At 32.8% G+C, this 18597-nt stretch overlaps 2 protein-coding genes across 3 annotated transcripts in view; one reads left to right on the top strand and one right to left on the bottom strand.

The window, feature by feature from the left end:
- Positions 1–18597, bottom strand: part of LOC129921111 (pre-mRNA splicing regulator USH1G) — a 522815-nt gene that overhangs the window by 255994 nt on the left and 248224 nt on the right. The gene's annotated exons all lie outside the window — the stretch shown is intronic.
- Positions 8026–18047, top strand: LOC129921112 (uncharacterized). Of its 2 annotated transcripts, none has more exons than XM_056002797.1 (4): positions 8026–8715; positions 14460–15207; positions 15271–15535; positions 17718–18047. In XM_056002797.1, exons 1-4 carry the CDS (start codon positions 8607–8609, stop codon positions 17970–17972), a joined length of 1377 nt encoding a protein of 458 aa, XP_055858772.1. In that variant the 5' UTR covers positions 8026–8606; the 3' UTR covers positions 17973–18047. The 2 variants fall into 2 exon arrangements, with proteins under 2 accessions (XP_055858772.1, XP_055858771.1); XM_056002796.1 differs by having other exon boundaries at positions 14442–15207.

Raw genomic sequence — 18597 nt, 5'->3', positions numbered from 1 at the left:
TAATAGAAATTACTAGAAAGTTAGGTACATATTTAACCTTACTATAAGGCTGAAAATACTGATTTTTAAAGTAAATTGAACTTCTCTATGGAAGGTATATAATTTAGTTACAGATTGGATCAAGTAAAGTCAATTTCATTTTTATTGATTACATTTTCTAAATAAAATTGTATGCATTTATCTTACAAAAACTAAAATAAAAAAGTTGATTTTTGTAATTATTGAAAAGCATAACTAGGTAACACGTACTTAATCCTCAAAGCTATTTAGAAGTAAGTAACGTATGACCCTGTTATGTTTTTCAATAATTACAAAAATCACCTTTTTTTATTTTAATTAATTTTTATAAGATAAATGCATACAATTTTATTTAGGCAAATATCATCAATAAAAATTAAATTGACTTTATTTGATCTAATTGTTTGCGAATTCTTCATGAATTAATGTAATTATCCCGCACTCGTCACCTAAAAGTTTTGACAAAAAATAAAAATCAAACACAAATGGAGAAAAAATGGCGCACTTTTCAATGACAGCTTTAAGAGTTTTTTCTATGTATCGAGGGTACTGATCTCTTTTGGGGAAATTTCCTAGAATTCAGTATTATTATTACTTTAGTGTAAGGTAAAATTTATTCATAGAATAGTTAAATTTGTAAAATATGTTTTACTAGAATCTTAAAGTGAAAAGATTCATACACTTTTTTGGTTGAAGGTATATTTGACTCTACGTAAAGAAAATATTGCTACTCGTAAGGTATATACTACTATAATTTGTTCACCATAACTTTCTTGTAAAAATTACTTTACGGATCCAAGAAATGTTCAATACCTAAGGTAAATTTTACTCAAAATCTAGGACTTTTTACTTTAATTACCTTACTAGTCATATGGAGTATAAAATACTAGATTCATTTTTCTCCGTATACTTTAAAGCATTTTTAAGTGCATTTTTCTAATAAAAAACCTAATTACTTATTTTCTGTTAGGTATAACCGTATGATGGTAACAAATTAATATTCTATGTCTATTCCAGGTCTAGAAAATATAATTTTTAGCCAGCTATTTTTCAGCCTTCCCTCTGCCAGACGCATCCAAAGTGCAGTCAAAAATCAACTTTTGGCGTTTTGCTAGGTATTAACCGAATAAATGATACACCAAAAAATCATAAAAAATCCCCTGATTTCAAAAATGTGGGTACCAGAAGTTTTTTTTTTCAGCTTTCGCCCCGCCAGACCGCTTTGAAGCATTTTGAAATGCATTTTTCTAATAAAAAACTTGATAGCTTATTTTCTGTTGGGTATAACCGTATGATAGTAACAAATTCAAATTCTATGTCTATTCTTGGTTTAGAAAATATAAGTTTAAGCCAGATATTTTTCAGCCTTCCCTCTGCCCGACGCCCTTAAAGGTTTCCCAAACAGGTTTTTCCATAAAAAAACACCTAGTTTCTGTTTTTTTCTTATAAAATTGAAATAGCTGGCTAAAAATTATATTTTCTAGACCTGGAATATACATAGAATATTAATTTGTTACCATCATACGTTTATACCTAACAGAAAATAAGTAGGTAATTAGGTTTTTTATTAGAAAAATGCACTTAAAAATGCTTTAAAGCGGTCTGGCGGGGGGAAAGCTGAAGGCTTGGCCACACCGGAGGGTATGCGGTATAGCGGTAACGATATTTGTACTAAAAAAATTCCACACCTGAACGTTGATGTGTCAGTTTGGAATTTTTTTCATACAAGTACCCTCACCGCTACCCGTACCGCTACCGCATACCCTCCAGTGTGGCCAAGCCTTGAAAAAGAAACTTGCGGTACCCACAGTTTCGAAATCAAGGGATTTTTTTTTATGATTTTTTGGTGTATCATTTATTCGGTTATACCAAAACTCCAAAAGTTTATTTTTTGCTGCACTTTGGATGCATCTGGCAAGGGAAAGCTGAAAAAGATCACTGCCAGACTTTTTCCTTTGACATACTGTGGTTATATCAAAACTGCCAAAATATGCTGCCGGCTCTCGGTCTATCCCTTTGACATTTCTTTTTCAAAAACTCCGACACCGCAAAAGAAGTATAACAATAGCCCTGTTCCTTTGGGAGGTGGCAAAGTACTACTAGTAGTTTACTAGCGATTTTCAATGGAAAGCACTTTCAACGAATTCAATACAAATCGTATCTACTCGGGAAGAAGAGCATGAGTAGATGATAGTACTAGATTAACCAACACATCTAGTAGTAGTAAACTACCACGCCTCAATAGAACAGGGCTAATAAATTCGAGGTAAAAAGAACGGGATGGGCAGAGTGTCTTATATTATCCGGTCTCCGGTGAGATGCTATTTAACTTAAATTTGACTTCTGAAGTTAACTTTATCGTAAGTATGGGATTTTTGAAACGCTTATAAATAAAAAAGAAATATAAAGACTTGACCACACAGGAAACGTAAGCGGTAACGTTACGGGTATAATTGTATGAAGAATATTCCAAACTGAAACGTCCCGCATATCTTTCCTGTGTGGTCAAGTAGATCCCAAAAATTTTGTACGTGTTTTCATTAATAAAACCCACAGAAATATTTTAATTTTAAGGCAATTTTGTACCACAGCTAATTTTTGATCGATCATTTAAACTTTTTGATCGACCGATATTCAATCGTTAGTGTGCGCATGATTTTCATACTGATTAAGCGGTCGACCAAGTTGTCTGCCGATTGGGTTGTATTGCGCGGGGCTCAAACAGGTTTTAGTTTTTGTAGAGATTTGGTTGCCAACAATTTTTGTTTGGAACAGAAAGTCTAGTTCCATTAGTTCAAAACTTATACTATACATAATATTAACCATTAAACCTATATATTTTAACCATTACAATTAGTATTTTTTTGGTGTTACTTAATAGATCGTTTTAGGAGACTTAAATTGTAGGCAATTTAGTTGCCTTTATAACGTTTTAATGCAATTGTAAGCACAAAAAAGCTTTTTACCATTAAAATGAACACATCCTTTTTTTGGGAAAACTTGAGATTTATGAATTAATATGAATTATTGATCATCTATCAGCTGCTTCCAGTTTCTCAAGCCAGTTTGATTGAGGTCTCTTGTACTTGCGTACACTACTTCACACGAGGTCTTACTATACTTTCTTTAAAGATGGGACCAAAAATCGCCAAAATAATTTTTCTTTCTAAATTAATCTAAAGCTAAACTACATCAATTAAGTACTTTTTTTTTCAAAAAGGACATAAAAACAAGTTTTAACTTGGAAACTAACCACTAGAAAATTAAAAAAATTTCAAAATTCGTATGCGAAAGATTTTGAATTTTTTATAACGATTTAAACATAATGAAGAGTGAATAAATAAGCCCCATGCAGGTCCCAACTTTGTCTTTTGTTTTTGTATATTTAATATTTGAAAAATGTTAAGAAAACGTAATTTCATTTGTAAACGTAGTACAATGCCAGCCAACTGCATCTCATATTCTTCAGCAGGAAATTGTTCTTAGAGATTAAGAGCATGAACGCAAAACTGTCAAGCTAATTAGCTAATTAAATTTGACTTATACGTCAACATGTTCTGCTTTTTTTTTTTTTTTTCATAAATAGAGTTAGTTTAAAAATAGCAATTGGACTACAAAAATTGTAGGTATATATATTCAAAAACTTTTAAGTGCTACAGTATTTCGTGGTTGAACGGAAAATTAGTTTTGTACCTACCCCGCGGTATAATGCTAAATGCAATAGACTATCATGCCAGAGGTCTGGGTTCGAGTCCCCAGGCTCACTATAAACTTTTTTTCAGCGGTGATATCTCTTGCAAGGAATTGACAAAGCCTCCAAAAGCATCGTTGTTATAAAAATTTATATCTCTGTTTAGTCCTTCCCTCTCTGTGGCGAATTGTAGGTCGCGTTCCATGTTTGCAAATTAATTAGACGCAAGAATAATAGAGAGTTGTTAGTAATTAGGTCTTGCTTCTTCATGGGGTGTCGTCCCACAAATTAATTATTTATTTATGATTAATCCTCTAAACTTAAGAGTGGTCGAAACTAGTGCATCGGAGAACAATTTGTGTGTACGATCTCCAGGATTCATGTATATCCCTATACTTTTCCAATTCAAGTAGCTTTTAACAGTTACGTAAAGAAAAATTTCCATGAAGTACGCAATCGGAGTAGGTAAACTAGAAAAAAAAAAAAACATATTTTAAACTCCCACTCACATTGCAAGTCTTACCCCTTTTTCATATTTCAAAAGAAAATCAAATCCTTAAGCTTGCATTTTTATTCAAAACCAATCACCCTTCAAGTTTTAATATGATAACAGCTTTGTTCGTAAATTTCATTCACAAAAATATATAAGAATTTATACAATGAACCATCATCTTATTAAAGTTTCGCCTCTTCTACTTATTTATCTATGCAAACAATGTAAGCTTCCGATGATGATGTGCACTTGACATGCTGGATGCTTTTATGTAGGTATTCACAAAACCTCCCACGTAAAACTGCCTCTCGTTTCTATATACTATATTGTCATTTACAGATCGAATACACCGCATATTCTATAAAACAATAACCTTTTTTTGCACTTCAAGAGCTTTGACCTTTTCTTATCATTTTATAAGAGGTTTGCCAAATATGAGCCCATCCACATCGCAAAACCCTTACCTAACCTAAAAAAAACACACCATATTTCGGCAATAAACTCTCATTACTGCCGCCCACGCAAGCCATTCATTAGTTTTGTTGGAGGATTTCATTCACAGTTTTTTTTGGTGTATCTTTTTTTTTATTTTTGGTGATAATTTTCTAGGAGGCATAATGGCAAGGGGAAGACGTAAGAATAGGACATACAGCTTAAGAAGACTTTGGTAACATTATAGCGGTATATATGATAGAAAAGTTTTTGATATTTCTCCAAAATGCGCATGCTTCATTATCATTCTGAGTAGAAGTTGAAATCCATCAATGAATTTTCTCTAGTGAAAGGGTAATATGCTTTTGAACGTTTAGGAAATTTTACTTGTAAGTTTTAAAATGAAGATAAACTTTATTGGAACTGTAAGGAAGATATTTGTCTTTTTTATATAATGATATACAGTAAGCGCTAGCTATAAATTGCAGGAGCATATGTTCAAGCTGCTTCTTATATTTTCGAAAAAAATGATTAATAACAAAAAATGAACATTTTTTGCATGCATAAAGGTATCGTTAATACGCAAAAGCATACTAGAGTAATTGTCCACTACTCCACAGACTTTTTTTTTAAGAAAGAACACCGCACCACGTCTGCACGGCTTTTTAACCGCCGCACCACGTCCGCACCATTGCCAGAAATTTGTATTGCACGGCACCACCACCGCACCACGTCCGCACCATGATCAAACATTTGTAAACATACGCACCACCGACGCACCACATCCGCACCATTTTAAAAATTTCGAAATTTCTTAACCGCCACACCACCGAAGCACTACGTCCGCACCATTCAACTTTGTATGAAAAAATTCGCTGCACCACCGCCGCACCACGTCCCCACCATGATAAAAAATTTATTCTCGTACTTTTACAAATGTTGAAGTCGCCTTCGAAGTAATTTTGACTCAAACAACAAACTGCCAATTCGTACAAACATGACTCCGAGGTCGAGTAGTTAAGGTGTTGGGTTGATATAATTGAAAGTGATCTACACACTCGGGTTCGAACCCTATTTTTTGTCGGTAGTTTTTTTTTTTTTTATTTTCAATCCAAAATCATCATGGTGCAGCAAAATTATCCATGTAAAATGAAAGGGTACGGACATGGTGCAGGGGTTGTGCAGTGAGTTTTTTCATACAAAATGATATGGTGCGGACGTGGTGCGGCGATGCTGTAGCGGTGATGCGGCTGTAATACGACGGTCAAGATTTTTTGTTGTTTTTTTATTCAATTTCTATTTTTACTGGGATAAAACAAAAGTAAGCAAAACAGTATTTGTATAAAAAGGAAAAATAGTCTTAAACCGTTTTAGCCTAATTTACATTCAATTATTTTCTTTTTTACAATTCTTGGCATTTTAGTATGAGTTTCTTGATTATGTCTCTTGTACAATATTAATCTCGCAGTTCAGTAATAGATTCCGTAGCGCAGATTCCGATCAAGAGCATTGATCACGGATTTTTCTATCCACCTACTCCAACAACAACTCAATTGGATTTATGTATATCCGGTGATTGCGATGTCCATATCATGACTCGAAGGATTTTTTTTTATCTTTTCTCTTTTTAAAGAAACCCTGGTATAACTTTAGAGATGTGTTAATAGCCGTTATCCTGTTGAAATACGAATTCTTCTCCATTTAATCATAGTCCACAGATCAAAATTTTATCCTCAAATATCGTGTTATACCCGACAAACAATTTTGGTGTTATAAAGCTTTACAGATGCAATTGTTGCTTCTGTAAAGCATTATAGAAGCAAAATTGTTAGTAGGGTACGCCTCTTTGTTCATACTTCCAATGACTCGAGTCAAATCTCAGACTCCACTTGAAGAACAAAAACCTGTGACCATTACAGAACCGCCTTCATGCTTGAAAGTGGAAACTATACAGGCAGGTATCGTTTTTTGTTCAACGCTGCGATAGACAAAAACTCTCCGTTTTGTACAAAATACCTCGAACTTGGATGTATCGATGTATAAGATAACTAAGTTTTCTTTCGTTTAGTCTATATGGCTTCTTGCCCACTCTAAGCGTTTCACCTTGTTTATTGGTGGAAAAAGTGGTTTCCGAACAGCAACTCGTCCAAATAGCTCATCATCTTTCAGTCTTTGTTTCACCGTTGTTAAGGCCACCGGCATATTCTGTGTTGTGTTTATTTGTTGTAGGCAAGAGGACTTAGGATTTTTCTCTTTTAGACGTTTGTTCCTAGAAAATGTAAATTTTAACTTGATTGGGCCCAACACTGTGTAGCCAGGCACATAAGTAGATCCTCATGTTAAGATATCGTCTTAAGACGTCTTGGTCGCAAACTGTTTTTGTTGCCAGGGTAAAATGTTTCATTGCCAGTGTAATAGTTTTGTTGCTGGCGTATCCGACTAAAAATTTTACTTCTATAAAGCTTTATAGATTGGTCTGTAATGCTTTATAGGAGCAAAATTCTTAGTTGAAGTAGTTTAATGCCAGCGTAAACCGTTAAATTCTTGCTGCAAGATGTTTGATTTGCTTGTGTAAACTTTGTTTGATTTGTAAATTGGCCTAGTACAGTTGTGCACACACAGGAGAGGACTCAAATTTAAACTTTTTGATTTATGGTGTCGGTATCCCTAATTTTTTTTTTTTTTTTTTTTTATAATTAACGCGCACATCAAGGGGTTATGAATACCCTTAAAATGTTATAAAAACACAGTGCGAGCTTTTAGGAAAAGAGGAGAGGATTAAGTAGGAGACACCGATGTACATTGACTTTAAACCTTTGTAGATTGTAATGCGGAGGAAAGACAGAGCCAGGTAAAGCATTCCACATACGAGTTGAACGGCTAAAAAATGAGTCTCTATACTTAACTGTACGGCCGAAGTTGGGTTCCCTAATGTAATGGTATCATGACACCTATGCGTGCACAAGTTTGGTGCCGTGATTGGTCATATTGCTAACGAATTGAAATTAGTTAATGTTTGAAAAATGTTCGAGGGTCTCCTGCCAAGTGAAACTCCCACTAGAAGACTACCTATAGAAGAGCAAATTCAGTAAAAAATAAATAAATTCCTTTTGTAATATTGATGGAAGTTTTACCCTCCGGAAGGAATATAACGAGAAGAAAAATTATTTATTTTTAATAAAGTTCAGTAGTCAAATAAAAACATCAACATAACCATCATTTCGCTATGGGCTTTAATTAAAGTCATGCGCTCCAAACCCACCATCAGTCCTTATGCTTATAATGCAAAGAGAGCTTCTTCGCCTTCTTTTTAACCAACCAACCAACAACTCAAGTATAAAGCTTCCATTTTTCTTTCAACCCAAAAACGATTGATACGGATTTTGCGTCACAAAAAGTTGATACAGTTTCAATTTGGACTTCGCGAGAGATGCAGTGAATATAAGAATAATCAGGCCAAAAGTTCAGTGAAAAATATAAGCAAAAACGACCCTTATAATAAGCTTTTCCATATTTTTTCCTTCTATCTAATAAAAAAAGAGAAATTTGTTTAAAAAAAAATATCTGAAATATTGGTTTCAAAGTCACTAAAATACAAAAAAAAAATCGAATATTTCAAACAATCCTACCGTTTTTAACTTCGAGCTTAAAAAAAAAAAACTTTAATAGAAAAAGCAGGAAAAAAAAGTAAAACCATTGAAAACTAGGTTTTGCTTACGTCTGCAGTAAGAAAATCGATTTTCCGAAGAAAAGACATATTTCGAAACAACAAAACGATACACGACACGGCACGAAGACAAAAACGGCTATAAAAGAAAAGTGAGACGACAAGAGAGCATAGAGGTTGCGATACATAAACGATATGGCCGGCCATATGGTTTATCATTTTTGTGATAAAAATTAATTTTGTTCAACGACCAAAAGGACACTTTTCTGCAATTTTCCAAAAAGCAATCGCAAAAGCTAGACAAGATGGCTCTGTGTGTGGTTTCGGCCATACCCATTTTTGGGCTAGGCCTCCAGCTGCTGCTGCTGCTGCTCGTCAACCACCTGGCGTATTGCGAAATGTCGGTGTACCCAGGTGAGTGATCCCGGTGTGTTCTTAAAATAGATATCCCCATTCCCAACCCACACTATATACCCCAAACTGCCACTGCCCGTTGAACCCTGCATTATCGTTAGTTAGTTTTTTTGTTGTTGTTGTTGGTATATATTTGACGTCAAAGGGGGTTTTATTTTTCGAAGTGAATTCTGAATTCAGGTTGCAATGACGTTTTTTGGGAAAGGAGATGGTTAGAGGTGTGTGATAGTTCACCCTCTCCAATGGGAAATGGGAAATGGAGTGGTGTTTTGGAAAGAAATTAATTGCTAAGCTATTTTTATAAGAGTCTGATGGTATTTATAAAAGCTAAGCTGCGAGAAATCGATAAGACTTTCCATTATTAATTCAAGTTAAAAAAAAAGTTCTAACCATTTTCAAGGAAAGTTAGTTCTTTTTTTTATCGTTCTTGTCCAACAGATGGGAAGGTTTTTTCTTGTACATAGCCTTCGGAATTAGATATACAAAGTTGTTCTACTTTTAGAAATGGTATCAGAACTATTTGTGAATTATGGTAATTTGAAAGACATGTTCTTATCGAAATGGTGCAATTATACCAACTCAATCACTTTGTGGGATTTTCTTTGGAGGTGAAGTTTCCACATGTATTTATAGAATAGAATGGATTAATGGGTTTGAAAAATTTTGTTACTTTTATATTTTAGTACCAATCTGGAGTTTAACAGTTTTGGTAATTACTTGAATTGTTTTTGTTTGAAGAATTTTTTTTGAAAGTGCGCAGTAAGTCGTAATTATTATGTGTATTTTACTTTAAACATATGTACCTACATACGGCAAGAGTACATAGTTTGATCATCAAAAAAAAAAAAATAATTATTTATATCAAATATGGGCAAAATATGTTAGATATTAGATTGTTAAACATTGACCTTTTATCTGAAGTAATATAATATTAATGTTGAGGTTATTTTTGAATCTGGTATAATTTATTAACTACATTGAAAATGACACTCTTTCAAAGCTTTCACTTTGTAACATTTGGAACATTAATCACTGGTTTGAGTATTTGCTCGTTAAATGTCATAAAGGTTAAGTTTTGGAAAATATACCCAAATATAGATTCTTGTAACATGTTTTCGATTACATTTTCTTAAGTTACATATATTTGAAAACATTCTCTTTTTAAGATTAATTAATAAATTGGTCTCGCTTTTTATTGAGAATGTGAATTCAAGAGTGATATCATTATGATATTCAAAATTCAATAAAACATTGGTTTGTATTGTGACCTTTTCTTTATTGTGCTTTCAGAAAATAGAATATATTTCTATGTAAGTTACGATGTAATATATCTTCTAAGTAATTTGCATACAAATTCAAATTTTTACTGCTTGAAAGTTAACCAGGAAGCAGTATTTAAAGCCATTAGAGATACTAACTGTACCTCGGGATGCAATGGTTAATACGATGGGCTATTACGCCAGAGTTCTGCGTTCGAATCCCAGCCTCCACTACCTACATTTTTTTTCCGAAAGGCCAATCGAAAACGACATTAGTGATTTTGAGTGAATTCTGTTTTGAAATCAAGAAGAGAATTTCTCTTCTGAGAAGCGTTCTCTCTGTCATATTCGTGCGAATAAAAAACTTTCAGAAGGCTTCTGAATGATTCCGGACACTTCCGGACTGCCAATCCAAAACGACATAAGGCGTTTTAGCAGTTTCCATTGAAGAAAACATGTGTAGTTTTGCCTTAAAAAGCCGATCTCATTAAATATAAAATGCACGACTGGGGTAGCACGTACTTGCTGCTTGCAGTTTAAAACACTTTTATGTTAGTTTACTTGTAGATTTTAAGAGCTGCCTCTATACATAATTATAAATTTAAAGAAATTTTGTTGATGTTGGGGAAGAGCCGACATTTAGGGCAAAATTTTGTTAAATGAAAAAAAAATTTTTTATTTGACTTTTTTTGAAAAAAATAAAAATGCAGATTTATTGCAATTGATTTGAATATTATGTTTGCAAAGGTTAATCAAAATCGTTAGAGCCGTTTTCGAGTTATTTGGTAAAATTTAAAAAATTTTTATGGTAGGTACACTTTTTTGACTTTTTTGAGAAAAAATAAAATTGCAGTTTTATTGCAATTGCTTCGAATATTACGTCTGCAAAGTTTAATCAAAATCGTTTGAGCCATTTTTTAGTTATTTAGTTTGAATTGAAAAATTTGTATATGAGGTACACTTTCCAAGCGAGACATAAAAAAACAAAAAAAAACAACTTTCAGAATTCCATAAAAATCATCTGTACCAAATTTGAAGAAAATCCGTCCACCCGTTTAGGCTGTGGAAATGTGTACAGATGGACGCACAACCGCACAGACGCACGGACGGACATGCGAGACCCACTTTTTCGGAGTTCTTTATCATCGTAATGTTGGTTTTGATTAAAACCTCAATTTTTTTTTTCGACACGAAACCAATACTTGCCCTATAGAGCAAGTAAAATGGAAACAAAATTAAAAGTGGAAATACGGCCTTTTCTTTAGGTATTCACTACTCAAATAATTTGTTAGCATGATGTACGTTGATAGCAAATTAATTAAACAATAAACTTGTCCCATAACCATTTATTGTTGAATCTTGTAGCCTTAAAATGTTTTCATCAAATTTTTCTTTATATTTCAAATCTAACTATAAATAAGCACAAAGTGGCATACACTGAGTGCAATACCTTAAAAGGTGCCACACTTTTCACACAATACAAATTCCTGAAAAGGAGTATAACTTCAATAACGGTTTGTTTTTTAGGGAGTACAGAAATCTACAGTAGATGAAAGCGATATTATTCTAGTACTAAAATCTACATAAATGATCTTCTGTGTGAGAAGATTGATTTTATATTTTAGCCGCGTTCCTTTGGAGGTAGTAGACAGCAGACTACTCATTAGTACACGGAGAAAAAGACCACATAAAATTAAGCGGATCCTACCTTAAATTATGCGGATTTATGCATGTTTTTTTTGCAAAGATGACTTCCACCTTAAATTAAGCGATTGCCTTACCATCGTGCTATCTCAGTGTTGGAAATGAATATGATGAACCGTCTATGATGGTTAGTAAATCTAGTACTAGTTACTAATTAGTAAATTTAGTACTACAATTAAAGTAGTTGGTAGCACTAAATTTCAACTCATGAGTTGTCTAACATTTCCAAAGGAAAGGCAGCATACAAAATATAAATAAAAAACGCTCATCTTAGGAAGGAGCAAAATACTCCTCAGTAGACAAAAACGATTATTATAGTGCTAGTATCTACACATGCTCCTCTGAGGTCTGAGCGGAGAGATTGGTTTTATTTTTAAGCCGCATTCCATTAATGGTGGGAAACTAAAACTACTCATGAGTAAATAATGCACTTTTATCCGAGTAGATGAGACAGAGAAGTTATCAGTAAAGTATAGTGGCGTATCCAGAAAAAAATTTTGGGGGGGCTGAAAAATTTTTCAAAAATTTTTGAAAGGGTAAATGTACTACAAATTTGTCTCTTTTTTTATACATCTTTGATCTGAAAGTCGTATAATAGCATTTTACTGCTCCCGACAACTTCGTACTACTGTCTCCTTTCACATTCAAAGTAACTATTTTTCCAAGTTCTTGTATCCCAAACATTTTACACAAACAACAAGGTGTTTAGTAATCTTTAAAAAGAAAAAAACACTTTTTCGTTCGAACTTTTTCATGTGCTGAATTCAAAACTGTTTACAGATTTATTCCTATCACGTCTAGTTTTTGAGCTATACTCTTCACTTTTTTCGGTATAAATGCCCATATTTCCGCAATTCAACCGAAAGTGAACTGGCATCACTTTTCAATTTCACGTGAAATTGATCTTCGATCGATTTCGAAAACTTCGAAAATGCTTCGAACTGTCAGAACTGAAGGATCATCCATTTTTATTTTGTTTCTAAAGTTAAATTACTGCTACTTTGAACATGGATGCAATTTTATTGGCAACTTTATTGGAAAAAAGCAGAATTTAAAAGAAAAAATAGAAGTCACATTTTGCGAGACATATGAAATATGTTAGTGAAATGCAGAACATGGGCGATATTATTGCAAATTTTCAAAGAAAAATGAATTAGATAAAGTGTAAAGCGAATGAGGTTGCAAACACAGAGGCATGTATTTTGTATTAAATTAACAACAAATAAACATTACAAAACAATAAAAATATAAGTTTTGATAATATTTTGTCCAAAAATTGGAGATTCATTGAAAAAGATACGATCAGAAAATCGAAATGAGCGAAAAAATGTAGAACACCTAATTTCACTATCGGCAACGCAAGTGAATGCTCAAAAAGTGAAATGCAGAACGTAAAAGTCTCAAAAACTAATTTTCAATGAAATTCTTTTGATGTTTAATCCGAAATATATATTTTTTAATAATATGTTCCTTTTTTAATACAAATCAGAAGCACAAACTGGAATTTGCTTAAATAAACCATTAGTTATGTTGACCACTAAGATATTGAGATATAAAAAATTTGTATTTCCAATATCTTTGAGAAAAATATTATTTTTGAAAAAAAGTAATATACTCAAGACAATAAAATACGACGTGATTGCATAAGATAAGAAGCTTTGCAAAATTTAACGGTGATGTAATTCGACGTAAAAACAACAAACCAATTATTTGAAGAATTCTGAATTGGACTTAAATCCTGAAAATCAAACCTCAACCAAACCTCAACGTCAACTAAGGCACTTACTCAAACAAACACAAACAACCATTTTAGAATTTGGAGGGGCCCGATCATTTGAGCTGCCTCTAAATCTCTACGATTTACGAAGAAGTTTCAGTTAATCATGTAGATTATGATGAAATCAGCTAAATAGTAACATGATTTTGGAGGCTTGGGGGGGGGGCTTGAGCCCCCTGAGCCCCCCCCCCCTCAATACGCCACTGGTAAAGTATTCATGGATTAGTTTATCCACCTTTAAAAGAACAAGCCTACGATCTCATCAAATTTTAAAAGATTCAACCACACTAGGAATTTTCGGGAATCGTTTTAGAACCATTGTGCATAGATTTTTCTTACTTCTGACTGAAATCAATTTTCAGAATTTGTGATCGTGATCGTCCACGAAAAACGCTTTCAACGCATTCACGGTTACCGTAAAAAAAAAATTTTCTTTGAGAGATAACTTTTTAGTCCTTAGCTTTTCCAAACCTGCCCATTGACATTAAAGATAATGTTCTTTGGTGACGAGAGAGGTTTAACGTGATGCGTGGATGTAGATTTTACAATTTCAGGATTAAAACTTTTTCAGACAATAAGTTATCTATTGTTCCTGGACTTTTGTGGGTAGTTATTATGTCAAATTAAGTGGGTTTTGTAATTTGTAAAAAAAAATTATTCAAACTGTAGCTTACTAAAATTGCATGTATGTTATTTATGTGTGATGTGCTCCAGAGGGCTATATTCATAGTAAAAATTTAGAATCAAGTCTAACTTTGACTGGAGACTACAGTTATTGAAAAAGGTTAGAAGCAGCTCTTTTCGATAGAGAATTGGTTTAGAAGTGGGTCTATGAATAATTTAACTATGAATATGGCCCATACTTTGTTAATGTGTTTAGATTTAAATTCATTATTAATGTTTAAGTAAAACAAAACTGTAAAATAAAATCATTTAAAACCATCGATGTTCAGTAGTAATCCCATAAAATAAAATGTAATTCTTAGCCTTCCGTATATTCTCAGGACTACGTCGAAAGCCCTCGGCTCAAGCCCTACAGCAGCAATTTGATATTTCACCAGATTTTTTAGCTCAACTTATGGAAGATAATGCCCGACGAAGGCTACAGCAACAATTCGAACAACAATTAGAACTTATCAATTTGCAAATGAATCACCATCGCCAACAACAATACGGAGGACCAAATCCCATGCAATATGACAATCAGAATGAAGGTGTTGATTTTACATATAAATTTTCACCAAATAACAATGATGGTACCCAAAATGAGGAACGAATTCCGTTTGCTGTTGATCCCTCGGATCCGAGATTTTATGAGGAGAGTCCTAAAATGTCTGAAGATGATATGTTTTATGAGGAAGCGGACGAAGAACAGCCACAGCAGCAGCAAGAGCAGCAACAAAAACAACAACCAGTGAAACAAGTTACACAAGTGGAAACGAAACCGAACAACGATGTTAACTATCATCGAGTAAAGCCTCCACTTGATTTGACCCCAATGAAGCCCGTACAGAATTCGGCTTCAAATGGGCGTGGCCGAGATGATATAAATGCTTTGATCGATAAGCTTCAGAAAGAAGGAAAAGCTGGTGCTATTGTGAATTCGCAGATTAAGGGACATGATGAGCATGTTGTTGTGCGGCAACATATGGGCATCGAAGGTGATATGGGAATGTATGTGGTGGCATTGATTGCCGGAGTTAGTGCGGCTGTGACTGTAGGACTGATTGCTTTGGGTATTGCATGGTACACGTAAGTTTGACAACTTATTATAGTTTAGCTAAGATAATTTAATAATTTTTATATAAATTATAGTTTGCAAAAGAAAACAAAAGCGGCAGCAGATGTTGAATATCCAGCTTATGGTGTAACCGGGCCAAATAAAGATATTTCACCATCTGGTGATCGGAGGCTTGCTCAGAGTGCTCAAATGTATCATTATCAACATCAAAAGCAGCAAATTATAGCGATGGAAAATCGTCAAGCTGCTGAAGGTCATGGTGGACTTTCGGATGTTGAGAGTGACGATGACAATGAGGAGGGTGATTATACTGTTTATGAGTGTCCTGGATTAGCACCGGTAAGTTAAATTATTTTTAAAAGACAAAAATAGAAAGCTTAAAAAAGGGGTATGAGTGAGAGAATATAAAGAGAGGGAAAAAAAGAGAAAGAGAAAATAGAGGGAGAGAAAGTTAAAGAGATCTAATCTTGAATTTTAAAGAGATTTCGAAAAATATTTGCATGCAAAATTAATTCTTCTGAATTATACTTTTACTTTTCGGTCGTAAAATTTTTACTTAGACCCTTGTATATATAAACTAGTTTATATATACATGACTAAAACGAAACTTTTTGGGCCACGTCGAGTTCCCTTTTTTCAAGAAATTGTTTTTGTACTATCCAAGATTATGGTTTTCGTTTTCGTGCGCAAAGCAAACAATTTTCTCGAAACACATTTATGTCAATCTTATTTTATAGAACTTTTTGTATGGAAGTTCCGTAGTTTTAGATTGAGCCAAAGCATTTTTCCCAATTCATTTTTAGTGGAAGAAAACAAAGGTTTTTGCTGTTGGACTTTTAGTTAAATGTTTACTGACAGGAATTAGCAAACACGGCTTTTGACAGTTCACGAATTCCCTTATTCGTATGTCATTTTCAATTAGTTTGACTCGGAGGATTCATTCATTCTTAAATCCAACGCTTTTCCATTCAAATTGCATTTCGCATCAAAACAATTCTAAAATGTGTACTGTGTTGGTAAATAGTGCATCAGGAGATTTGTTCTGACGTTGAGATTGTGCTGTTAGCAGTGTTGTATAAATTGAAGGGCCCAGGGGAAAATAGCAAAGTCCATCCCAACTCATCTCGAGATAAACGCATTTTAAAATTTTGTTCTCCATACAACTTAGGTAGTACTAAAAGCACAAATTGTATTTATTTTTCCAGCAAGGCTTAAATTTGTTTTAGTAAAGTAACGATGCCATAGTGCTCAGTAAATACTACAAGACCTCATCATTAGTTTATTTTTGACAAAAAGTGGTAATGTCCCGACAAACAATTTTGGTTCTATAAAGCTTTACAGATGCAATTGTTGCTTCTGTAAAGCATTATAGAAGCAAAATTGTTAGTAGGGGTGCCGTTTTTCCCCTGGACCCTTCAATTGTAATTTCATCTTAAAGGCCAAGTCATATGAAATAAAGTCAATCTTAAAGATAGCTATGCTTTTACAGAGTCATCAGTTAAGGGTGATAAACCGTTGAACGATTTGTCTTTTGCCCAAAACTCTATAGGGTTCGAATCACAAGACTGTCCAAAACTTCTTTACTTTGATTTAATTTTCAAATAATTTTTAAACTTTTTTTTATTTTAATCTAAAGCAGACAACCTGCTTTCTTATGACGTTATCACGTAAATTAATACTGACTTTTCACGAGTCGATTTAAGCTGCACAATATGCCGCACGGCTAAAGTCGACTGGGATTCTATTATCAGGGTTGTCACTTTAGCCACCAGGCTCGTGAAAAGTAGTTATTATCGTGAGTAAACTGACTTTATAGACCACCCTTTTTTTTAAACATTTTCCTAGGCATTCAAGTGAGATATCAATCAATTTTCAAGCCACTGTGGTGTATACGTAATATGTTTACTACACAAAAACTAAAAAAAAACAAGTAAAGTGTTTTTTGTTTACATTTTGTATCCAATAAACAAATGCAAGACATTTCTAATTCGTAGAGGAAGAATACACTTTGCGGAAGGGGGTCACAAAAAAGCTGATTTGGGTCTAATTTACTTGAGATTTCATGAAAATATACAAATTTTCTAGAAATAATGTACTTGTAAATTCAAGTTTAAAATTCATTGAACCAGATTACATTTTTGAAAATTAAGGTAGATGATTAGAATCAGTGGTTTAGTAATGGTACAATAGCAACAGCAATAATTTTACACGTACTTACTTCCAGGAAAATTTTTAATTTTATTGGCTTTATTTTTAGTTAATTTTAATTGAATAAGTCGACAAATTTAAAGTGTGCCATCTTCCCCAAAGGCAAAAACCAAAAAAAAAAAAAAAAAATACATGAAAATTATAAGAACAGTTAGTATGTGAAATATAAAGAGTTAATAGGTGACATCTTGAATTTAAGTGGCGTCTAATTAAATTAGAGTTACAAGGGAAAAGTTAAATTTAACTTTAAAAATATAAAACTAATTTCTAAAACTTATCTGAAATGTTTTTTTTTTTTTTCTATTTCCAACAGACTGGTGAAATGGAAGTCAAAAATCCTCTCTTCTTAGATGATACCCCAGTTACTCCAATAACTGCTGGTAATCAACAAACACAAAATCAACAACAACAACAAACCCAATCACCCCAAAAACAACCATCTTCACGTAAATCATCAAAAACATCCAATCAACATCAACAACAAGCAAATACAGGTGCTACTCCAACATCAAATTCATCAGAAAATCCAATAATTCCATCAGGCGATAAAAAGAATGACGGAAAGTAATTTATTGTTAGCAAAGAAACAAACAAACAAAAAGAAATAATAAATTTAAATTATTAACTTTTTAATTTAACTAGAAAAAAAAAATATAGTGTTTTTTTTTTTAATTTTATTTTAAAAATTTAATTTAATTTTTTTTTAAATCTTGAAACTAGATTTAAAAGAAAAAAAAAAAAAACAAAAATTATCAAATCAGATCTTCCTACTATTAAAGTGTCAAAACTCTAAATGTTATTTTTAAATTTATGTTTTTATTTTTTAATTATTTTTTTTTTAATTGCTTTTTTCCAGCCTCATGTGCTTAAGAAAATTTACTTCTACATATAATTATGGATTGTTAACATAATAAAAATACATACTAAGCTAATGTATGAGTATTTTGAATGTAGACATAAAATATTGTAAAATAACAAAAAAAAAACATAATCCAAGTCAATTTATAATTTTGCAATTAAAAAAAAAACGAAAGCATTTTAAACCAAAATAGCACTTTTCATTCTTGGTGTTTAATTTAAATAATTCAAAAAACACCAAACACAAACTCACTATACGTTAGTGTCAGTTTGACAGAAGAACATCTAATATCTCTCTACTTAATCACTGTCAAAATGTCACATTCAATGTCTAT

Source organism: Episyrphus balteatus, chromosome 1, assembly GCF_945859705.1.
Source record: "Episyrphus balteatus chromosome 1, idEpiBalt1.1, whole genome shotgun sequence".
In the NCBI taxonomy this organism is placed as follows: domain Eukaryota; kingdom Metazoa; phylum Arthropoda; class Insecta; order Diptera; family Syrphidae; genus Episyrphus; species Episyrphus balteatus.
The sequence above is the reverse complement of the archived record's forward strand: the minus strand, read 5'-3'. Positions and strand labels throughout refer to the sequence as shown.